The following is a 25967-nucleotide window of genomic DNA, read 5'->3' as shown; positions in this document are numbered from 1 at the left end:
AGCTAGGGGGTGGTTCGAAACCATGATTATATATGTGAAATAAGTTGATTACTTCCAATTATCGTTGCATAAGTTTTGAATACAATTTGCTTAACCGTTTGATTTAGAACTTATTCTTGTATGTTGATTGAGAGTGCACGCTTAATTTGCATGCTTGAATTTGATGCTAGGATATAAGTTTGTTTCACCTAATCGTTATGAATTTATATTCACAAGTAGTGAAGGTTGCTAGTCACGATCATGTTAAGTAGATTCCTGGCAAGCGTATCATGCTTTTCATAGTTACAAATGCCTTGTCGATGCTTATGATTTCCAAAGAACGTAATGATTCTAACTTATATCTTTATCATGCTGTTCATATAGAGAATTTGTTAGGAATAATTTGCTTGCGATGCATATTCATCCAATTCAATGATTCTAGGGAAATCTGAAGGTTAATTTAAGCGGACCTAATTAACTTGGAGTGTCGAGGTTCACAACTTATTGGATTGATAATTGGAAATTGATTTACGTTGCATATATTTCATGTGTGGAGAAGAACCCCTTAGCTATCCCATCATCCATTGATTCATCCAAATTTTGTCTTAAAATCTATTTTCTTTACAATCTGCCCATTTAGTTTAAATTCATCCAACCACAATCCCCCCATATTTTGTTGAGTCGTAGTCATTCGTATTTGTTTTATTTTGTGTTTTTAAGCATTTGGAGTCATAAACACTTTCAAATTCGACCAAATTAAATTTTAGTTTTTGTGTTTTTGAGTCAATTCAAATTAGATTAGCACCCCTAGTTAATCCCCGGTTAGAACGATCCCTACTTACTTCATTACTACAATTGTCACAAATAGGGTTTAATTTGTGTGTCAACATAATTTTCACACCAATTAACAGCCAAAGAAGTTTGTAGTTTTGTATAGGAAAATATTGTGACCAGATTCGACGTGCCAAAAAAGATCATAACTGACAATGGCACAATCTTCACAGCCGACAGGTTTAGGGAATACATGGCGAGTATGAATATCCGGCCTGAGCAGTCTACGCCGTATTACCCACAAGCAAACGGGCAGGCCGAAGCAAGCAATAAGGTATTAATTGGCATTCTTGAAAAAACGGTAAGAGAGAGGCCTAAGATGTGGCATTTAAAGTTAAATGAAGCATTATGGGCCTACCGAACTTCACCCCAGTCCGCCACCGGAACAACTCTTTACGCATTAACTTATGGACACGACGCTATGATACCAGTCGAGCTAAGTATAAACTCATTACAAGTGATCGAGCAGAGTAGTTTGTTTAGTGCTGAATATAGTCAAGCTATGCAACAAGAGTTAGAAGACTTAGAAGAAATTCGAATCAACGCGTGTAATTTATTAGTAGCACAGAAGAAAATTACCGAGCAAGCTTATAATCAACGCGTCAAACAAAAACGTTCAGCGAGGTAGAATTGGTTTGGCAAACTGTGTTGCCCGTAGGAATTAAAGACCCCAGGTTCGGCAAATGGTCGCCGAATTGGGAAGGACCATTCATTGCCCATAAGGTTCTCGGCAAGGGGGCATATCATCTTAGAGACCAGACCGGGTTAATTCATAAATTACTAATCAATGGGAAGTTCTTAAAGAAGTATTATCCGGTTACATGGGAAATGCAAGAATAGTCTATTTCATTAATAAGCTCGTAAAAACGAGTATACAAGTACATATGGTCGATCTATTTATAGCTAAATACCCTTAGGGTGAGGAGGGAAGGAGAGGTTAAGAATAGCCTTCAATTCTAACCACCTCACTTCACCCATCGTGACCTCGGCCTGCCGATTCCTCTTATCCATCTTCAGCTGCTCGACATGCCGCACATTAGCCGTATATTCGGTCAGGCAGGATTTGCCGCCCGACTCGAAATCTCTTGCTAGCTCAGAAGCAACTGCCGACCTCTTGTTTTGAAGTTCCATAATTTGACGGTCAAGGTTGGCCAACGCTTCTTTTTTCGTCTTTAGCATATCAACCCGTGGCCGTAAAGCTTCTTGAACGACCATCACAGCTTTTAAGTCATCTTCGGCCCGAAAAGCTCTCTCGAAAATACTGAAATATTCTTGAGTTCGTTCCAGAGCAGAAAATACTCGAGTAATAGCTTCTTTGCTTAACTGACCATCAACCGTAAGATCGTTCAGATATGTCCCTACGGAGTCGAGCCCCTGGCACTCAAGGATTTATGACGCTGAAAAAGATAGCAATTCCTGCAGCTTTACGAGGGCATTTGGTTCGGCCGTTGGCGCAGAAGTTTTTGTTGCGGTCGCTGAAGAGCCAGCCGCCCCCGAAGTAGTCGCAATCAAGGCGTCGAGCTCGACCTTCTATGAAGGCTGCACAGGAAAAAAATGTCGGTAGAAGGAAAGTTATATGGAATGCATAGTAAAGGGAATTTGTTTCTAAACCTGTCGAGATGAGAGTTCGGCTATGTACTCTGGTTCATTGCTTGAACCTAGAAAACTTAATGGCCAAGCCCAGTGTCTAAGACTGCTTCTCAATTGACGCGGCCGATGAAGGTTGTCTACATTTGATGGCCACTTAGGTGGCCAGGAAATGTAGATCACACCCTTCGCCCATAAAATTGTAGATGAAATGAACGTTCGAGCACCTGACATTTAATATTTTCCTGGGTTTAGATGTGTCATAATAAAATTGATAAAGAAAGGGGAGTGAGCCTTGATAGGAGCATATTCATGCGACTTAAATGGCTTGTTCTCGTGCATTTACGTTATGTTTCTTTAGTTATTTTAGTCCTTTAAGCTATTTTCGTGTGTTTGTAGGTCCAAAGGGCTAAAGGAGCAAAAAGATGCATTTTGGAGACTTTTGGAGCACTTTTGGGCTAAGGATGGATAGCTTATGCTTGGCGCCAAAATGTTGGACGAAATTGAAGACCAAAGTGTTGGAACCTTGTTCCCTTTAGTTTTAGGACATTTAAACCTTTCCAATTCCCTTATGCCATGCATCTCCACCTTTCTCCCAAAACCATACACATGCATTCATTATTCATTCCCTCACATGCTTTCCATTACTTATCATCACCACTTATCACTTATCACTTATCACTTATCACTTATCACTTATCATATATCATTCACCACTTATCTTATCAATCACTTATCATATCATACACTTAATTAATTAACCCACATGCATCCATCACCCAACACTTCCCTTGTGCCGTGCATACCCTCATTCTTTCATCATTTCAGCCACTTCATCATTCCATCAGATTTCACAACCTAAGTCACATGTACATTCACTTATCATATATCATTCACCACTTATCTTATCAATCACTTATCATATCATACACTTAATTAATTAACCCACATGCATCCATCACCCAACACTTCCCTTGTGCCGTGCATACCCTCATTCTTTCATCATTTCAGCCACTTCATCATTCCATCAGATTTCACAACCTAAGTCACATGTACATTCATCCACCTTTCTCCCAAAAAGCTTTCCACATGCATTCACTCACCACAAACAAGTCACATGCATTCATCAACATATCTAGCTGTCATTCACATGCATTTCATTCATCATTTCCACCCCCACATGTCCCTTTAATCATTCAAACATACACTCCCATTAATTAAACCATTCAGCCCATAATCATTCAACAACAACCCATGCCGTGCTTCCTCCTTTGTTCCAGCCACCCCACATGTCCCATTACTCATTCAATCAAGCACTCCACATGCACAAACCTCTCATTGCCGTGGCTCCTCCTCCAGATTTCCAGCATTCATTTCACATGCATCTTGGCAGATTTCACATGCACTCCACATGCATTTCCACCCTTACAAGACCCTAATCATTCATCCACCTCACAACCACCAGAAAACCTCTCAAAACCGTGCATTATCCCTTTCATTTCTGTCAAAGCATTAGCACATGCAACCTAGCTGTCATGTTCCCCCCCATTTCACCTATAAATACTCATTCATTCATTCTCATTCATTCACAATTCATTTCACAACAGAAATTGGTCCCTTGGGGCCGTGCCCTTCACAAAGTCCATCCATTCCATTCATACACTTCATCCATTGCAGAAATGTAGACCATAAACCCCCCTTTGTGCCGTGACTCTCCCTTACAATCCAAACATCATCCTTCCATTTCCATAATTCCCCAATCCATTCAACACACCAACAACATCCCTTAGACCTTGTGCTACGACGAAGAGGAAGATAAGAGGGCCTAAACGTTCATACAATTCAAGTTTGAGTTGTTGGAATGTTTAGGTGTTTCTTTGATTCTACATCAGTTTTGCTTCAAGGGTTCTTTCTTCTTATTAATTCTATGTTCATTCATGTTTTATATTTTTATGTTAAATCCTTTGCAAACATGAATTGTAACTAATCCTCCTCTAGGGATTCGATGTAGCCTTGCAAAGTTTGCCATGTAGTTAATTCGGAATTCTCATTTAATCTATCTATTTCTTGCTTCATTCTCCGATTTAATTGTGACTTAGTGTGTTGATTTTAATGCTTGATCATCATTTGAATTAACCACAGGTTGTTTAGCCAAAATTAAAGCACACATCATGCATAATCTTGGTAGATATGTGAATGAATGAAGGGAATGTTTTGCAAACATCCTGCCGAGTGTTCCCTTTGGTTTTGTGAAAGTTTCTTGTGCACTACATAGTCTTGATTAGGAACCAAAGTTGCACATCACAATTAGGCTCATAATTAGAGACATTTGATCAAATCCACACATCATATGGCTGATCATATCTAAGTGAAACAAACCCAAGAAATAAGTAAAGGGATGAGTATAATCTGACTTAACAAGCATGGACTTGGCTTAGCAATGGTGAAATCGAATCTCTAGCTTCATCTTCATTGGTACTATCTTATTTTATTAGTTGTTGATTCATTCATCTTGTGTTTACTTCATTTCCTTATGCTTTAATTTACAATCTGTTTGTTTCCAAGTTTCTGTTTTTATTTCAAGTTTCATTCAAAACCAATCCCCCATTTCTTTTAAAGTGTTAGATTAGTTAGAAATACATTTAGTTTGTGTTTGTAAGTGTTTTGATTCATTTTGTTTCTCAAATTCGTCCAAAGTACTCAAGGTGCTCAAAACTGCCCAGAAAGTGATTTTAAGGCAGTTTTGAGTGTTTTGGTGCTGTTTTGAGTTTTTTTGGTTTGTTTTAGTGTTTTAAAGTTTAGTTTTGCATTCCTTGAGTCTAGTATAGTGTTTCATATTGTTATTTTACGTTTTTGAGTCAAATCCAAGTGGTTAACAATCCCTCCTAATCCCCGGTCTAGAACGATCCCTACTTATACATATACTACAATTTGACGAAAAGAGGGTTTAATTTGTGTGCGTATAAATTTCGCATCAAGCCTTACAAAAGCCGAGGTAACTTCTTGTGGAGGAATGTTGAGGTTTTCATCTTAGGGGTGGAGCAGCGTTTCTGCCGTCGCCTCAGGCTCAACCAGGGGTCTCTTCCCGTGATCAGCTATTGGAGGATCTAGTCAAGCAGCCGCCTCGACCACGAGAGGAAGATTGACGAAAGTATTTTTGGTTGGTCGAAGGCGACTCGATAGCGAGATCTCGTCACCCTCATCGCTCTCATCATCCTAAAATAAAAGCCGTTAGGATTGTAAGCTTGGTAAAATAAAGAAGGGTCGATTAGAAATATAGACATACCTCGTCCAAGACTATCGTCGATTGTTTCTTTGGAGAATTTATCCCGACGGGTGGGGTTGTGTTCTCCAGGACAGATGCAGCCGTTGGCCCCAGGACTACAGGTCCCTCGACTAGCTGAGCTGTCCCTAGATCAGCCACGACCCCAAGGACGGCTCTGGCTACTTGGCAAGATGTCGTTGGCCGTTCTTCCGTTAGGGCCGGGACGACGGGGGCAATGGAAGAGTTGCTGGTTGCAGTTGTCCCAGTAGTATGGCTGAAAATCACATGGATTTCCCGTTCCCCTTTCTTTGCCAAGATCTTGACGCGTTTCGAGGGTCAGGGAGCTTCGCCGGCCACTTCAGCCTTCGGGCAAGGTTGTTTGCCTTGTGGGGGTTGCACGGTGGTTTTACTCCTTTTAGAGAGAGCAGATTTCTTCTTGGTCGCAGCCGTGGCGATCACGTCCGCTTTCTTCGACTACCTACCATTTAAGAAAACAAGATCACATTAGAAAGGGTGGTGACAATCGAAAAAAGAAATAAAAGGAGAAAGGGTAGCCGTCTACCTCGGGTCGGCTCTTTGGATTGGGAGGCAAAGACTCTCCTTGGCCGATCACCGAAAATTTTGTCGATGATGTTTTCGACCGCGACCCCAAAGAAGGCTCCAGTGTACTCTTCTCACTAGTCATCCCTGAGAGATTCAGGGAAAGTTGGTCGGAGGTGAAATGTTTTGCACCGATCTTGAAACACTTTCTCGGAGTCTCTACACTCCTTCTCCGATAAGCCAGAAAGGCGTTCTCAGCTGATGAGGGAACGGGAAGTGAGTAAAGGGACTGGACAACCTTGAAGGTATCCAAGTTGTTGGGCCGTAAAGTGGGGGTGGTAAACTTCCCAACTCGCTCGGTGAGGATCATAACCAGGGGGAAGGTCATGTGCTAGCACGATCGACCCCCAATTCTGGCGAAGGGCAGCATCTTCACTTTCATTCCAAGCTGATGATGGAAGACTGATGGAGCGAAGGTGCTCTCGACGACGAGACATTAAAAATTCGTCGTTGGAGAGGGCTTCTAGGCCGAAGAGGTACTTGAAGACTTATTCGGCTTGGTGAGGAGGCGGCGACCGAGATGCCAACTGAAGGCCGAGCGAGGTAGTAGGGTGAAAGACAGAGATATCCGGGCGAAGTGTGGTGAAATAGATTTGTAGCCAGAGTTGGAAGACCTAGAAGGGACCATTCTGGTTTGAGTCAACTTTTCCAATAGTCGCCTCGACCAGGCATCGGAGAAGATTGGCAAGAACGGCCGAGCTAAGCGCCAAGGTGTGACCACTAGCCAGGGCCTCGGTCACCGGCATGTTCTCGACCAAACACTTGTTCGACCGGGTATAATAAATGAATTTGTTGTACCAGTAAAAATAAGGTTTCATGTTCTCCCTTCCTAAGATTTTCCTCGCCTCGGCCAGCGAAGTGGAGGATGAGGGTGTTGTAGTTGAAGAAGTTCTTGTGTAACTTCTGAACCTCTTTTTTCGAAGGCTCTCGGCTATCTCGACTCAGTGTTTCGACGTCTCAATCTTTGAAGAATGCCTTAAGGTCGAGATTCGACGGGTGCCCAAAGAGAGCGGCATTTATCAGGATGCCAGATGGAGGAGTCCCAAGAATAGTTGAGAAGTCAAGGATGGTAGGGCCGAGAGGCCCAAAAGGATGGACCATGATGTTGGTGGCCGAGCACCAGAGACTCAGCGCTGCCATAAAGAGTTCTTTATCCATGGTTAGCTCCATGGTCGAAAGCTTGATGGCATCATAGATACCAAGAGTCTTCCACTCTTGGTCGAAGAAGTTTTCCATACGGACGACCCAAGCCACCCAGTTGGCATTGGTTATGGGCCAAGTTCCTTGGGGCCTCGATAGGTCCCATTTTGACCAGTCGAACTCTTGCAGCAAGGGTGTCAGGCAGTGAGCCTTGAAGAGGATGGTGATAGATAAAGGAACTGCATCCTTAAAAAGTGGCCCCAAGATTTGGTGGGTAGTGTTCAGGTCACCCTCGAAATGCAGAGTTTTAATGGCGCTCTGATCGATGAAGCTCTTGCATTTGCTGCATTCGTCGCTAAGCTTGGAAACGAAGATGCTGGAAGTCATTTTGGAAAGCCTGGAAGGGTTTGGAAGAATGTTTGGGAGGATTCCTCGGGTAAGAGTTTGTTTTCCGGGATTTAGAAAGCAAAATGGCTGAGAGAGTCTTCGAAGGTTTCTGGAAACGTGAATGCAAATGAAGGAAATTCAGGTATTTATAGGCATTTCATAAGGAAGATCAAACGTTTGGTATTCAGAAGTGCTAGATTTTTGAATTTAAGGGAAAAATTGACCGGGAAATGGCCAATCATTTCGGATATCTCGGGAATCCCCAAGGATATGATCGAGGTTTTCGAGGGATTGGGACGCACGATTGCGTGCGGCGGCGGATTTAATGCATTGATGAGGAAGAGACGTTTTGACGGGCGCATGTTTTCGAGGGCCATGATTGAGAGTTGTTAGGTTTATCAGAAAATCGACACGTGGCAGGACGTCGGGAATAACAAAGATCGTGCATTCATATTCCATAAATGCGCATGGTGATGGTTATCGAGAACAGTTAAGTCTAGAGGCAAAAGATGATTTCGCTTCTTCAAGGTCGAGATTCGACCAAACATTGGCAGTCGACGACCTGAGAAGCTAAGGGGCAATGTTTGGGCCTAAAATAATATTGTTGGGCCGAGTGTAGGTTTGTTCTCAACCCAAAGCAGTTTCAAAACACTATGGGCTGTTTGGTGATTCCGGGCCATTCAGCAGGGATGGTCGAGTCCTATCATAAGAATGAGTAGTTCAGATAAGGAAAGCGGGGTTGGGGAAGTCCTAGTGCAATTAGGATTCTCAACCAACAATGAATAAAGCCTCAAAAATGGGTGAGTTCAAAGTCCTAATGGTGGTAGGATTGGTCGAAGCAAAGTTGGAACGGAACAAGAAGTCCCATTCCATATATGATTTTAACTCGATCTCAAGAAGGAGTTGGTGCTATAAATACAAGACATCATGCAACAATTTAGGACCTTCAATTTAACACACAATTGTCCTGCGCAAAACCTCTCAAACATCTTGAGATTTTTTATTTTCTTTTTCTCGCCGACACATCTTCAGTTTGGATAAACAGCACTGTGAAGGCAACCGGCGAACACCTTCAGTTTGGATAAACAACACTGTTGTCGTAGAATTAGCCGACCAAGAAGCACCTTCAGTTTGGATAAACAGCACTACGTCGAGGTCGACTGGTTACCTATCCAAGTCTCGGTGAAGAAAGGTTTTCGAATCCTTATTGGCAGAGGTCATCTTATTAGCCTTTTCGGCAAAGTAAGGTGTTAAGAGTTACGACATTCGGTGCATTAGACGCCGAGTGATTTTATTATTGGATACTCACAAGTGAGTTTCAAAGTTCAGCATTCTGACGGCCGAACCACATTCACCATCAAGAAATACATCACCTTTGAATACTTGTGTCCGTATAGTCTGGTGTCGATTCGACGTGCTTCTACTCTTATGAATATTTGTAATTTTTAGGGTCAACAAGTTCCTACACTGCTCGAGGTAACCCTATTGTGTTACTAGTGTGAAAGGAAGTGTAATGCGATGAATGAAATAGTGCGATATGATGCACGCCTTATGGCACAAGGTTTCTCTCAAACACCCTATGATTGATTGCAGCGTTATGAAATGTGGTTAGTGTTTCTCTATGGGGATATTGATACAAAAATTGACATGTAAGTTCCCGAAGAATTACATGGACTGGTTCAAATAGTTCCAAACCACGAAACACCCTCTCAATTCTTTTAAGGGGTTCACTTACGGATTGAAGCAATATGGCGAATATCGTATATCCGTCTAAGTGATTATTTGATCAGTTAAGGATATGAATTATGATCTTATGTGTTAAATTATGAAGCCTTATTCTGAATAGCTAGAGTTACCGTTTATATCATTGACATGAATCTCACCAAGACTCTGGAAGAGCTTGAAAAAACTGCCTCGCACCTAAAGACAGAATTTGAGATGAAGGATCTTAGGAAAACTTGTTTATGCCTTGACCTTCAAGTGTTGTTTTAATAGTACTTTGGTCTACTAGTCGAACTTTACCCCAAAGGTGTTACATTTAAGTATACCTATGATCTTCCATACGCTATATGCAAATGAGACCCTTGAAAAGGTTATGAAACCCGAAGTTCCATACCTGAGTTCAACTTTGCGCTTTATTGTACTTAGATCATTATGTTAGACAAGACATCTCCTTCACTGTTGATCTATTGGTAAAGATGCAGCATCGCGCCTACACGCAGCCACTGAATTGGTATTAAGGACGTATTTTTGTTACCCTAAAAGGTACTAAGGATTTGGGTTAATCCTAATGCATCCTGAGTGAATCCGACCCCCTTGATCCTTGGAATAATGCTTTCCTTGTTTGTTATGCTGACACAGGTTAGCACGTCTCTGAATGGTTACGTCTTTACCGTTAAGGATATCGCAATATCTTGGAGGTCCACGATATGACCTTAGTTGTGAAATCTTCAAATTGTTCCAAGACTCACCTCACTTCACTACGCCACACGTGAGACATGGTTGAGAGCTCTTGTTGAGCATATTCGAAGTACATATTGTTTTCATCCATTGTTGAGTCCCGACATTAAGACGTATTGTGTCTACACCACATTAGCAAATCATTAGGAGATTGAAGTCATGCAAGTCGATCCCAGACAATCTTGCCGACCTCTACATGACGTCACTGCCGAAGTCCACCTTCCAGAAGCTTGTCAGAGGAATTGGTATGCCTAACTATTCATATGCAATGCTTATAGTTCCCATTTGGAAGTTTTGTCAAACTCAAGGGGAGTATCCAGAAGTATACTCACTTAATCTTAATGTACTTTTTTTCCCTACGATTAGGAGCACTTTTCCTACTGTGTTTTTGCTACCGAACTAGGTTTTGACGAGACACCCATCCTGGGCTGATCATACCCTTGTGATCTCTTCTACTTGCGTTCAGAAGACATAGTTTTGACTTAATGCAACTTCTCACTTTTCGCCTTAGTCTATGGGTTTTTATCCCACCTTGGGTTTTATCATAGCAAGGTTTTGTGAATTTTACCTTTTATGCATTCTTCTGTTGTTCTAAGACTCACATTCACTCATTGTGTTGACAACTTCATCAACTGAACTTACTTCATCGCTAAAGACTTGATGCACCATTTGTTTGAATATTTACACACTCAAGGGGAAGTGTTGCAGTCCTATTAGACTAGGAATGTGATCTTGTGAATCCTAAAGTATTTGGGATATCTTTAGAAGATTCTCTAGGGTTAGATATTATCCTATTAGAGTTGTTATCCTATTAGGGTAAGGAATTTACCTTTCATACTACTATAAATAAAGGCACAATGGGGTGAGATAACACACCCCTCACAAGATCTCTTTCTCTCTATTGCCGCCACACCCCTTTTCTCTGTCCTTTATATTGTTCAGTAGATTAGGTCTACAATAATAAGAGAAATTAAATCTGACATTTATTATAAATATTGACTTGGACATAGTCAAAAGACTTATCTTAGAAGGTTTTAGTCTAAAAGTAATGTTTTCCAAGGATTAAAATCTAGTTTTAGGTGAGAGAGAATCAATGGAGATCAAATCTGCACAAGGGTGCATAGGCTAAAAGGTTGTGTGAAAATTCTCTCCCTATGAAAGTATCAAATGTATCAAAGGGGTGGTTTTGTGCTGATTTATTTTGCTGGCCTAGGCTTAACCAAATTCGGTAGAGAAGTGCGTTCTCCTTATAGTGTAAAATAGTGCTTGTATTAAAACAAAACGTGAACGGCTGGCTTTCAAAGTTTTTTCACAAATAAAATCCTTTTGAAATCCATTCACAGATATCATCCATAAAGAATGAGAGTTCATTATATAGGGAAATGAATGTATTCCCATTTTTTTGCGAATAACTTATCTTCATTGTATAAATTTTATAATTGGAACACAATTGATGGCAGTGACTGAAAGGTTTTACATTCCGTACTACCTCAATCAAACCCTATCAAGCCCTTATAAGTATAGGCCATACAACTGCGGCCCGAATGCTCTGTAATTTCAATGTTGAAAGCATCCATGATTCATCACTTCAGGATTTTAATTGAATAATAGAAGCAATATTTTATTTGGACTACCTTGTGGTCCAAGCATGAAAGGATACAAAAATATGGATTTGGATCCCATTTGGATCCTCTTTGTGAGGATCTCATCATATATGTTAATCGTACATCGTGTGGTCCGATATCATTTTGAATTTTTTTATTCAAAATTAAACACAAACAGTACCTAATAATATGTAACCGCATAATGTAAGATAAATGGATAAGATGTCAGGATCCTCACAAAGAGAATCTGGAGAAGATCCTCATCCCAAAAATACTACACATAAGCACGGATCAATTATTTGACCATCCTACGAGATATGACATTGAAAATTTGCTCTCACCAACTTCCACATTTTCAAGCATTTGGCATCAGCAACATTAACAATTACAAATTTACAAGACCAAATGCTTGTTTATTCAAGTAGTAACCTCTAAGTCTCTGGAGATGCAATTTTAAATATATTAGTCAAATTCAATAGAAGTTTTTGGTCCAACCCAAACTCTCTTTACTTTTTGAACTCAATAATATAAATACACAAAACAATGAATCTGTTTGTCAATCAATTTGGTGGTGACCAAACCAGAAACACAAACACATATGGATCAACGAAAGCAAAATTTGATTACATCAATCTCTACTTTTCTCATCGTTCTTCTTCTCTGTGTAGCAAATGAGATCAAGTCGGCACCTACAAATCCTAGCAAGCAGCAGCACTTTGTGTTAGTTCATGGGTCATGCTTCGGTGCTTGGTCTTGGTACAAGCTTGTAACCCTAGTTAGATCATCCGGTCACAACGTCACTGCCCTAGACCTAGCTGCTTCTGGGGTCGACCCACAGCAGGCAAAGAATTTGCAATCGATTTCCGACTACTTGAAGCCCTTGAGGGATTTCATGGAAGCTATTGATGGAAAGGTGATTCTTGTTGGTCATAGCCTTGGTGGGTTGGCCATTTCTCAAGCCATGGAAAGATTTCCAGGTAAGATATCTGTAGCTGTTTTTGTCACTGCCCTGATGCCAGGCCCGGCCCTCAACATTTCCAGCCTTAATAAAGAGGTACCTAGCTGCACATTTTTATAACAAAAGCCCCATCATATAATACTATTGTCTTCTATAATATTATTTATCTCCACTTATAAGTGAGGAGATTTAAAGTTTCAATCATAAATAACGAGTTCAAATTAAATTATTACGGCTGATATATTGTGTGAATTAGCCCAAATCTCGTACTCCTTATTATAATATATTGTTATCTTAAAACATAATAATAAAACAAAATATCTCTAGATTGATTGACATAATTAAGGGTAAATTACATTTTACCCCATTAGATTTAGGGTCGATTTTAATTACTTACAACATTTTTAAAACATTTTAATTTCATACATTTACTTATCATTTTATTTCAATTTCATACATCTGTTAGAAAATCCGTTAAGTAAACCGTTAAATGATGACGTAGCTGTCAAATTTATTCCATGTGGCAAATTTTTTTTTTTTTTAATACATTTAAAATATTATAATAATATATCCTATTAAAAAAAAGAAACTCATCTTCTTCCCCGAGCACACCCTATCCCACCTGCAACCCCCACCTTGTCGATTCCCAAAAAGCCCTCCACCAAACCCAGATTTCCGCTCCTGCCCCCTCTCCTCCCTCAAGTCCGTCGAGGGATGCCTCTCCTCCATGGGCATCCAGTGCTTCGCCCAGGGTCGGATCCTCGACATGTACCCACAGCTCTTCACCGTGTACCGCACTCTGCCCTCTATCCAATCTTCGATTTCCTCCTCACCAAGGTCCAAATCCCCTTTCCGGATATCCGAAAGTCCGTAATCCGGTGCCCGAGGGTGGGTTTTGGGTGCCATCAGATTGATTCTCGGATTGGCTGAAGAAGAAGGACCTCAAATAGGTAAACCTAATTTCGACCCTAATCCAATTCTCTCTCCGTTTTGCTGTTTCTTCCTTGCACATTTCATCTTTAAATTATACTTTGTGTTCTGTTTGGCTGCTGGGAAAACCGTCGGGAATGAAAAGATTGGGTATTCCACTAGCAATAAATTTTCCAGGAAAAGGGTTTCTCTCTAATTGAATGGATATATGAAAGATGCTTCTTTGAATAAAAATTGGGTTTTGCACATAGGAGAAATGGACATAACGTTTGAATTGCACCTTGTGGGTGCAGGTGGCGTGGGGTGGGGTGGGGTGTGCTCAGGGAAGAAGATTGGTTTTTTTTTTTTTTTTTTTTTTTTTTTTTAATAGAATAAATTATTATAATATTTTAAATGCATAAAAAATTATTTTTTTTGTCACGTGGCACAATTTTGGCAGCCACTTCATTACCACATCATCACTTAACGGTTTACTTAACAGATTTTTTAACAGATGTATGAAATTGAAATAAAATGATAGTAAATGTATGAAATTAAAATATTTTAAAGATATTGTAAAAAATTGAAATTGATTCCAAACTTGAGGGGGTAAAATGTAATTTACCCTATAATTAAACATAAATCTACAAAAGTACATCTTCATATTTTTGTATAACTACTTTTGATATTATGTATACTAGGAGATGAGAGACTAGCTAAACTTCATAATAGGGTATCTATAATAATTTTGTTTGAATTCACTTTTGTTAAGAATCAAACCTAGACCTCAACCACAACATGGTGGCCTAATGGTAGCAGGCGAATTGCGAGGCTTCCTTCAAACTAAAAGCTGGAGGTCTTGGGTTCGAAACCTACTGCTGGTGTGGAAGTTAGACTTGTGGCCAGGAGCAGGCTGAAATGTCTCTGTGAGTCTTACAGGCCCCAGGAAGGAGTGGATAAAAATGACTTGCCACCAATTGTCCCCATTTTTAAGAAATATGATAACCTAAATCTCTCATTTACAAGTAAACAAAAATATATCAAGTACCAAGTGATAAAAATTTGAAATAAGAACAATAATATATTTTATATTTTAAACCTAAAAGGGAGATTCATTGTCCTTTTCTTTTTGATTATATGTTGGAATTATAAAGTCGTTCCGGAGACAAGATTCTCTATTAGACAGTCGATACACATACGACCAAGGCCCAAGCAATCCTCCTACCACTCTCATATTTGGCCCGTTGTACTTGAAATCAAGAGTCTACCAACTTAGCCCAATTGAGGTAAGTGAAATCTCAACCGTTCACTCATTGTCAACCTACAAGATCTGACCGTTCATGTAATGTACAATAATTTGCTGCAGGATGTAGCTTTAGGCAGCATGCTAATGAGACCACTACGTTTGTTCAGTGAAGAGGACTTGTCCAAGAAACTCAAGCTAACCAACAAGAATTACGGGTCGGTCAATCGAGTTTACGTAATATCGGAAGGAGATTTAGTCGGAAAGAAGGACTTTCAACGGTGGATGATCAAGAAAAATCGGCCAAACAAAGTGGTGGAAATCACAGGATCTGATCACATGGTCATGATATCCAAGCCATTGGAGCTTTGGCTGCATATCCAAAGAATTATTAAAAACTATACCTAATAGCTTAAATTATCTCCAAATGATATGTCAAATTTAAACATGAAATTTAAATTTGAAGACTTATGTGACATTTTGATCTTTTTTTAAATTCTATTCTCCACTTGATATGTCAAGTTTAAACTATTATTTATTTTTCATAATTTAAATAAGTATTTAAAAATAATAATTAAAATGATGAATAAAATAGATGATGTGAGAGTAAAACTCGCTTCAATACTTGTCTATGTTATAACTTAATGTTGGTGGCCTAGTGAATGTCTAATTTTCAACACTTTAGTAGTTATTTGAAATGTTTTAAAAAGTTGAAACCAATTTAAAATTACCTCTTAAGATTAATTAACCCTAAAAATAAAAAACATAGGCAAGTAGGTTAGCCCCTTTTCTCTTCAACACACTATTCCTGAGTTCAAGCTGGTCATTTTCTTAGTGTATATCACTTAAAAAATTTAAAATAAAAACCATAGAAATTGAATAATGGTTGATAAAAGCAGAAGCTTTGTGGTTCATTTTTCTTCTTTTTTTTTTTCTCTTGAAAAGAACGTCTCTTAATATACTGGAGAGTACAATTTATTTTTTAAAATTATCAATTCTACAAATTATGAGTTTTATTTAAAGTCTCATTAATATAAACAACTATAATTTTTAATTTTTAATTTAAAAAATATAATAACTTACATATAAATACAATATTACATTAATGTCAGGGAATTCAATCAAAAACTTAAAATCAACAAGGTTTCTATCAAAAAACATTAATAACTAGGAACCTCATCCAAAGTCTCTCATAAAACCTAGTCCATGATTATTAGTTTTTATTTGTTATTAGTACATATAAAAAAAAGTGACAAGAGACCTCTGCCACATTAAAAAGGATGAATACCTCTAAATTTATAGTATTTACTTTATAATAGTATTTTTTTTTTTTTTGGCAAACGATAAATTTTGTTAAATTAAATGTTAGATTAGTCACCGATGAGGTTCAAACTCATAATTTATAATAATACTTTACATGTGTGATTTGTGAGTAGTATGTATTTAGAGTTTATCTGACACACTCCGACTGAAATCAAGGCGTGCTGGCCATCACGTGAGGGTGACGTAGTCATGTGCACCGTGCGGAAGCAATCATAATAGTAATAATATAAGAAATGCGAATAAATAAAAACCAAACTAACTAGAGCACTAAATAAGATAAAGTGCAAGATGAAATAAGTGTGAATTCACAACCAGAGCATAAATAGCCTAAGTGCAGTCTAGCAGAACGAATACTAATTAAACAACACCCAAAGGTGACCATACAATGGTGGTAATCTGTCAGAGCTACCGTCGATTCCTCGTAAGCCACCAAAAAACACTCCGAACTAGAACCTGGAAGGGTGCAAAACAGAAAGTGTGAGTGGGCAAAAAGAAAACTTTTCAAAACCATTTCAATTATCAAAGATTGTAACCCCTCGCCGTAAAACCTGTATAATTTCCTAGAAAATAGAATACATATCTATACCACAATCATGCTCAGAATAGCAAAATTCACAAATATGCCATGTCGAATATCTCCGCATAAAAATATGTAAGCTAGGTGATATAAATCAATGCAAATGATATGTCAGTCGGAGTCACCTAACGTGACCTGTATAGCTGAATCTAAAGCTCATCCATCTAGCTAGAGTCACCTAACGTGACTTGTACGGCTCAAATCCACATCTCAACAATTATACCTGTACACGAGTTGGAACCACCTAAAGTGGTCTATACGACAGGACTGGGTGTAAATAAGTACGCTCAAGTGCTACGATCACGTGAAGACTATGCAAATAATCGCAGATCACCTACGAGTCAGAACCACCTATAGTGGTCTGTACGACAGGACTGTGCACCTAACTGGGATCCAAGGTGAGCGTATGGTGCGGGAGGTGAACATCATGTGAAGGATTGTACCCTAACCACGAGTGGGAACACTAACACTGAGGTGAAGGTTTATGAGCTTTCAACGCATCTCACATAATCATCAATTCACATAAACAATTGACAACTCACCTGGTACTTGCTTGAGCGTCCACCGCGTCAAATCACAATATGCACATATCATAAAAATTCATAGTCTAAGCATAAATCAATAGGCATGGCATTTCAAACATAATTTCATTTAAATCGATTTTCTGGGAAAAATCTCAAGTATATAGGTATATACGGAAAACCAAAAGCCCACTCACTGGTATGTGGAAGGGTCGTAGCCCCCAAACCTCGATTGACTGTGCTCGTCCTGAGGATAGGTCTCACTCATATGCGAAACAACTATATAAACGTTAATTTAAAGCACATAAACGAAACTAACTAATAACTTCTCATACATTGCTTAAATAGGGTGTTTGAATATACCAACGTGATCTACTCAACACCACAAACATCCCCATAGTTTTAAAATAATTTTTGGACCATCCATGCGCCGCCACACGCCGGCAAGGGCACGGCCAAACGCGCCCCCACGCGCGGCCAACCTTGACGAAAACTTAATTGCCGTTAGGAATATTCCGTTAAACATACTTGATGCCGTTAATTGCCCTTAGGAATATTCTGTCAAAGCTGACGGAATATTCTCCTTTCTTCTCCGGTGGATCGTCGAACTCCGCCGCCGGCCGCCGTCTGTGTCATCGAAAACTGGAAAATTTTCAATGCTTGATATCTCCACCATTTCTCAACCAAATTTCATGAAATTTGTACCAAAATGAAGCTTATGATGAGATGAACACAATCTTACCACTTTGGGTTCTTAAAACCAACGAAATTTTACCAGAAAAATTCGAGGAAACAGACCAAACCCTACAACTAAATAAACCCGAGTGCTCTTACGTTAAAACCACTCCAAAATTGAACCCACGTGCTAGAAAAGCAAGAGTATTACCTTCTTAAGTCTCAAAACCACTTAAAACCCTCGCGATCACGTCGGTGGAAAATCACCCTTCACCAGAGTTCGGGTAACTCGAGTTCCCGTGAACCGTTCATCGTCCCAAAGGTACCACTCAACTCATGAAGTCACAAGAAGTATGATGGTGGTCTTAAACACCTCGATCTGTGAGAGATGATGAGAGTTAAGGAGATGACCGTACAAGTGTACGGACGAATGTAAAAAATTCGAGAGGGATGAGAGAGAAGGTCAAAGGGATTTGATGTGTGTGTGTGCGTGTGGTCCAGTTGGCAACCAAATAAAATCAACAAAATCTTTCTTCCAATTAGATCCAAAAATTTAAGAAGAAAAATAGATGGGTCCAAAAGCTTAGCCCATTTACACACATATCCACACATCATTCAAGGGAAAAATCGTCATTTCACGCTATCGATCAAAATAATTCAGGACGGGCTGTCACATTATCAATTTAAGTAATTAGACTTTGAGTATTTTCTTAGAAAAGTTAAAAAGTTGAGAAATGCTAAGGAGACTCACTTAAAAGTGAGACTCTCCGCCACCTCATCTTTTTGGCACAGTTTCCGTGCTAAAATATAAAACATTGTGCCAAAAATATAAGGTGTCGGAGAGTCTATAAAGAGTTCCCTTTGAGAGAGTTTCCTTAGCATTTCTCTAGGAAGTTTGCTAGGAATCCAAAACATGTAAAGTGATTCGGAAGACTTGATACATGCCTTAACGTGGATTTTAGAGGTGCCAAAGGGACACCAGCTTGATGTGGTAGAAACTAACATGCAAATTAAACCCTATATATTATGCAATTGCAGTACGAGTAAGTAGGGATCGTTATATTCCGGGGATTAGAAGGGACGCTAATCAACACAAATTAAACTTGTAAAATAGAAAACTAAGTTAAACTAACATCTAAACAATGACTGGGGGGATTTTGGACAAATTTAATGAGAATAAAAGTAAATGGCAGCAATTAAATTAAGTTGTGAATGAAATATGGGTCAGAGGATAGCTAGAGGATTCTTCTCCACACATAAAACATATGCATACAAATTGATTTCCAGTTATTCTTCCTATAAACCATGAATGACAATGCCCCAAATTAATTATGAACAATACTAATTAACTCTTAGATTTTCCTAAGTTCATTGAATTGGACTCAGTGACGCAACCAAATTATTTTTCTCCAGTTCCCTAGCTGTGAAAAGCATGATGAGATACATCTCAAGGATCATTAAGTTCTAAGAAAATCATAAGCATTGACAAAGCATTTGTAACTATGAAAAACATGATACTTCTGCCAAGAATTTACTTAACTCAATCATGACTAGTGACTTTTACTACTTGCAAATATAAGTTCATAACGATTAGGTGAAATTCCCTTATATTCTAGCATCAAATCCCTGCATGCAAACTAAGTGTGCACCCTTAATAAACATAGAAGAATAAGTTCTCTATAAAGCAAATAAGTAAATCGCATTTATGTTTTATGAAACAATAACTGAATGTAATCAATTCATATAAAACATATGATCACATGGCTTCGAATTCACCTCTAGTTAAAAAGAAATTTAGTTACACATGTTCATCATAACTGAAACTCAATCTAAAATAAACATTGAAACTTAAAACAAAGATAGAAAGAACTCTAAAAATTCCAGCAACTTCAATGGATGAATGATAGGCATGGCACACCCTAAATCTCTGCAAGAATTTCATATATATAGGGGAATATGGCTGAATCCAAGGAGGAAAGGGTTTTTGGCGTTTTTGAGTTATTTTAGGACTCTAAAAATCAGGTAGAAAGTGTTGGAATATGATTAGGATACCTCCTTGCAGTTGGATAAGATAAAATAGGATAAGGTTTGGATAAGATAGGATAAGGATAAGATGAATCTGGATAAGATAAGGTAAGATTGAATAAGATAGGATAAGATAATGCTCCTCCCACTAGGATTCCTTTTTCTTGTGTAATTCTGACACACCCCAATCGAGATCAGGGCATGTTGGCCGTCACGTGGAAGTGACGTAACCATGTGTACAGTGCGGAAGCTAATAAAATAATAATAAAAGTATGAATAAATAAAAACCAGCTATACACAATGTAAGAACATACATGTGCAAGCGTAAGTGTGAAAACAAAGTTCAGAGTACGAAGACCTAACACAGTCCGGGAGAAACAACACTACAAAAACACACCCCAAAGGTGGTCCTACACTGATGATAATCTGTCAGATATGCCGGGAAAATCCTCTGGGGAGCCACCAAAAGTGCTGGCCAACTAGAACCTGGAGGGGCGAAAAACAGAAAGTGTGAGTGGGCAAAAACAAAGTTTTTCGAAAACCATTTCATAAACAAAGTTCTAACCCCTCGCCGTAAACCCTGTATACTTCCTAGAAAAATAGAATATATACATATATATAAATCATGCTCGGAAATATGCCATGTCAAATGCCTCTAAATAGCCTGCAAGTGCTCAGGAAATGTCAAATCAATGCCATGTAATCTGTCAGCCGGAGTCACGTAACGTGACCTGTACGGCTGAATCTAGAGCTCAAATCTCCATCTCACTAACTATACCTGCACAGGAGTCGGAACCACCTAAAGTGGTCTGTACGACATGATTGGGTGTATAATAAGTACGCTCAAGTGCTACGATCACGTGAAGGCTGGGCGAATAATCGCGGGTCACCTACGAGTCGGAACCACCTAAAGTGGTCTGTACGACAAGACTGTGCACCTAACTTGGATCCAAGATGAGCGTGTGGTGCGGGAGGTGAACATCACGTGAATGACTGTGCCCAACTTCGGGCAGGAGCACTAACATCGGGGGTGCAGGTTATGAGCTCTCTATGCACCTCAAATCACTACTGAACATAAGCATAAACCATACTCACCTGGCACTTACCTGTGCGCCCGCAGCACCAACATACAAACACATATATGCTACTAATAATACATAAACAAACGGCAACATAATGCATGGCATATAAATGTATAAACGTTTCCATTCACTTTCTGGGAAAAAGTAAGTATATAGGTATATACGGAAAACCAAAAGCCCACTCACTGGTATGTAGAAGGGTCGTAACCCCCTTGCCTCAAGTGACCGCGCTCGTCCTCGGGATAGGTCTCACCTATATGCGAAACAACTATAAAAACGTTAATTTTAAAGCACATAACCAACATCACGAAATAACTTCTCATACAATGCTCAAATGGGGTGTATGAATACACCAACGTGATCTACTCAACCTCAGGAACATTCCCATATTTTTAGAAAAATTTTCTGACGCCGCATGCGCCCCCACGCGCCTGCCAAGGCACGGCCACACGCGCCACCCACGCGAAGGCACGTGCCTGGCACACTGACGGCGTCAGTTAACGTCATCAGGAATATTCCGTTAAATCTAACTGATGTTGTTAACGCTGTTAGGAATATTCCGTCCAAACTGACGAAATATTCCGTCATCTTCTCCGGCCAAACTCTGGCGCTGTCACCGGCGCAGGAAAATCGGGAAAACTTTAAAACCTTGTATCTTCTTCGTTTTTCAACCAAATTTCACAAAATTGGTACCAAAATGAAGCTTACAACAAGAGGAACAAATCCATACCACTTTCAAGCACTAAAACCCACAAAATCTCATCGGGAAAACACCACCAACTCCGGCCAAGCTTGTAACTCACGATCCCAACGTCCAAAACCTTCAAACGAACCACCCCGAGCCTCCTAAGGACCTCACCAAGCTTCCTACAAGCTTGAAATTCCCAAAAACACAAGAATTAATGTGTGCATAAACAGTGACCAAATCGGGGTATCCCGAGTTCGACGTGAAAACAAAGGTATCCTTACCTGAAATAGGTATGGTTGAACTCCCAAAGACCTCACGAGCACAAATATATAATTTGTTTCCTCGATCTGTGAAGGTTTCAAAGGTTTTGGTTGTCGTCCGTACATATAGGGATAGAAATGGGAGAAAGAAAGGGAAATGGACAGTGATACGGGACAGGGAAAAAGGTGAGGGGTGTGGGAGAGTGTGTGTGGTCCAAAACCAGCCAAACAAAATCCAAAAACAACCACACAACGAAACAAACATACTAGGGGTAAAATCGTCATTTCACCCCTACGGTACGAAAAGTTCGGGACGGGCTGTCACAAATTCCTTGTCTTCCAAGCCTCAACTTTAATTTCTCCATATTTTAGCACATGCCTAGCACCATTTAAACACCAAAAACGTCCAGCCCATATGCTATCCATGCCTGCTATCCAATCCAAGTCCAAAAATGCTCCAAATTACTCCATTTGGCCATTTATTGTCATCTTTACCAACTGGACTTACAATAATATGAAAATAACATAAATTACCAAAATAAATGGAAATTAACTAAGTAAATGCAAACAAATAAGATAACAAAGTCGAATAAATATGCTCATATCACAGCTCTCACTCTCTCACTCCCTATCTCAATGTGTATTTATGTGTATAATCCCAGTGAGTGAAACCCTTAGGAAATAATAATCTAGATTAATATCATGATTAGACTTGTCAATTTCTTACACGATATATTAACTCGACTCGAAACAACACGAAATTAACATGTTTCGAGTCGACAAGATAACGAATCAAGTTGTTTTCGGGTAACCAATAAACACTTGTTAAGATAACGGGTCGGTCCAGGTATACACGCAGGTAATCCAAAACATGAAAAGAAAAATATTAATTTTATAATTTTATACTACTAAAAAAATACATAATTAAGAGTACTAGGATTAATCTCACTTTTGTGAGGTTAAATCCCTACCATTGAATTATGAATTCTAATTACAACAGCAATTAGCAGTATAGACACAAAACTTAATTCTCAATCGCAATTTCACAAAACATAATATATTTTTAAGTGATAAGTACTATTGTTTTATTCCTTTTCATAATTATTTTTGGTAAACTTCTCATAATTGGAATGGTTTATAGTGTTTGATTTTTCTATACTTAGTTTATGTTGAAGAGAGTTCTAATGTGGAAAGTATTACTGAAAATGTTATCAATATAACTCTTGAAGACAATAGAACAAGCCAAAGTTCCTACACCATTTCTCCATGATGAACGATGAAAATTGAAGGATTTTGTAAAATGAACAACATGTAAGCTTTGAGTTTTTAATTTATTTTATTTTTTATTTTATTATTTTTTGGTTCAAGGCAAGCCTTGAGTTTCATTGGCAAGGTTTTAACTTCTAAAAAATGTTCACAACTTGAAAAGAAAAACCCCTTCATTTTGCATATCATTGCACATTTGATATTTTGTAGTAGTGTAGTGATACTTTTTTATTAGGCACTTATGTTCGAGTATTTAGTACTTAACTACATAACGACCAATGTATTTTTATGTTTTGAAGAAATATTTATGTGGCAATGTGTTATGTTAACGGGTTAAACGGGTTGGGTCATTTTACCTGATAATTTTAATGAGTAAAGTAACCCAACCTGTTAAGAACCCGTTAAGATAATGGGTGTGATATGACATGACCTGTTAAGATAACAGGTGTTACACAAAAACAACACGAACACAACCTATTTACCAAACCTAATCCTAATTAAGCCAAACAAATATCTTGATACATATACTGATGAAGCCAAACATATTAGCCAAATGTCATGCTTATCCATTTGAGTATATGACTGTATGTGACAGGATAATTTGTGAATGTGATCAAATTCAATGGTCAATGATGGAAATAGGTTAGTTCACATGATCGGGGCGATGTCGCTTAGACTATCGATCACAATATGGTGTGAAGGATATGAATCAGAGAGTGAGAACGGAATTGAATGAATCTGACAAAATGAGATTTGACAAATAAATAGAGATAGAAATAACCTTTCTGGAGGAGTTGTATTCGTCAGAAGAAGTTACAACTTTTCACGTTGAAATACAATTGTTCATATCTTTTATAAATTATTAATTAAATAAATAAATAATTATATTGTTTTCTTTATTAATTAATTAACTTATTCACAACAATCATATGCATATTGGTACACCAATGTTATGGTGTACCTTTATACATGATTACACATATTGTGAAAATCATGTTATCATAATCATATTCCAACAGATATGGGTCCAATGCAGTCTAGAAAATAGAATAGGTACATGGTATAGCATCTTCTTTTTTAGTTGTCTACAATATTATAGCATCTTTGAACGTATAATGGAATAGTAGTAGCGAGTAATGTAAATTTTAATGAACGGAAATGTTGACCATGGTCTTTGAAATTATTATATTACGGGGCTAACTACAATTTACACTCTCAAAGATTTATGGCGTGTTCAGAACATAAGTACACTATGTGTTATAATACAAGTGAATATACACTAAAAAAATATCTCTTCTCTTATATAAGACACCTAGTGTACTATCTTAGATTTTGCATACATGAAAAAATTCTCTCGCCTTTGATGTGATTTTATCGAGGTTCTAGTTTTCTCATATTACTTTATGAGGTTTTGAAATTATATTAGTTTACACTTTTTGTTCTTTTCCAAATTTCCAAATTTAAAATCTTCCATTAAATTGATAATTTTTTTTGTCCATGTGGTGCAAATGTGGCTTACACGTTTGCTCATACAAGGATCTAGGCTCACCATGCCAACAATTTAATGAAGCATATCAAACAATCCATCCGTCCAAAGACATAAATTGATACAATTTTAATAGCTGTGTAAAATGGAAAATTTTGTACTTTATATCAGTATAGTATACAACTTTGTTCTTAATTATTCTCGTGCTGAACATGATACAAGCTTTGAAGATGGAAAGCCGAAACCCAGAAGAGGAACTCCTGCAAACCCATTCACAATATTCATCATGCAATCCAAGTTCTTTCAAAACAACGGTTTTATCTTGATATTTTTTTAGCCCTACTTGCATAAACCTTCACCATAATGCATGACCCAACTTTACATTTTACGAATTTTAGATTCTGGATAAATTGTGCATGCATTATACTCATAATATTGTTATTATGTTAACTGATATCCTGAATTGAAAAAAAAAAAATTTAAAATTAGGGTTTTAAAAACCCCAACGATCAGCGGTTTCGAGTCGTGTCGCTGAGCCATCAGCACGCCAACCAAAGTCTGTGTTGCTGAAGTGAGTCGAGCCGTTAGCCAAGTCGAAGCCTTGTTGCTCCCTTGAAGCCCAGAACCCCAACAACCCAGTTTTGACATTGTCCCTGTCCTTTGGACTCGAAGTCCAGAACCTTGCCTACAGACAAGGATTAGAAGTCATCCCCAACTTATGTGGCCAAGATTTCAAGTCAAAATCTCAATGGGATTTTTCAAAATTTCAATTTCATGGAAAATGAGGGTGAAGTCACCCCCTCCGTCACCTATTGTTGGTTCTCCGATGAACCAACACCTCACGTGCACGCCTATACCCAAAACACAGCCGCTAGAAACGGCGGGGCTGGTTTTCTTCTCCATCGACCATACCCAGCAATGTTGGGGTGTCTTTTTGGTCCAATCCGAGTCTAATTGGGCTTTGGTTTTCCTTCAGCCCATATCAACACCCTTTTGGTCTCTCCCTTTGATCTTCACTAGCAAACTATGACCCAACTATGAAGATCATTAATAGGCAAGCTAATTACTAGGCTATGTACTAAAACGATCCTTACATATCAT

General features: G+C 38.6%; 1 protein-coding gene and 1 long non-coding RNA gene across 2 annotated transcripts; both read left to right on the top strand.

Annotated features, from left to right (window-relative positions):
• Positions 1-12432: 12432 nt before the first annotated feature.
• On the top strand, positions 12433-15494 carry LOC137721875 (methyl jasmonate esterase 1). Its single transcript, XM_068460907.2, has 3 exons — positions 12433-12907; positions 14875-15006; positions 15087-15494. The coding sequence occupies exons 1-3, from the start codon at positions 12452-12454 to the stop codon at positions 15369-15371; spliced, it is 873 nt and encodes a 290-aa protein (XP_068317008.2). The 5' UTR covers positions 12433-12451; the 3' UTR covers positions 15372-15494.
• On the top strand, positions 13407-14825 carry LOC148696987 (uncharacterized). Its single transcript, XR_015962991.1, has 2 exons — positions 13407-13761; positions 14493-14825. It is a non-coding gene; the product is annotated as an uncharacterized LOC148696987 (long non-coding RNA).
• Positions 15495-25967: the final 10473 nt, after the last annotated feature.

The sequence above is a fragment of the Pyrus communis genome, chromosome 5, assembly GCF_041283825.1.
Source record: "Pyrus communis isolate YQ-2024b chromosome 5, ASM4128382v1, whole genome shotgun sequence".
Classification (NCBI taxonomy): domain Eukaryota; kingdom Viridiplantae; phylum Streptophyta; class Magnoliopsida; order Rosales; family Rosaceae; genus Pyrus; species Pyrus communis.
Note: the sequence above shows the minus strand (reverse complement) of the source record. Positions and strands in the feature narration are given on the sequence as shown.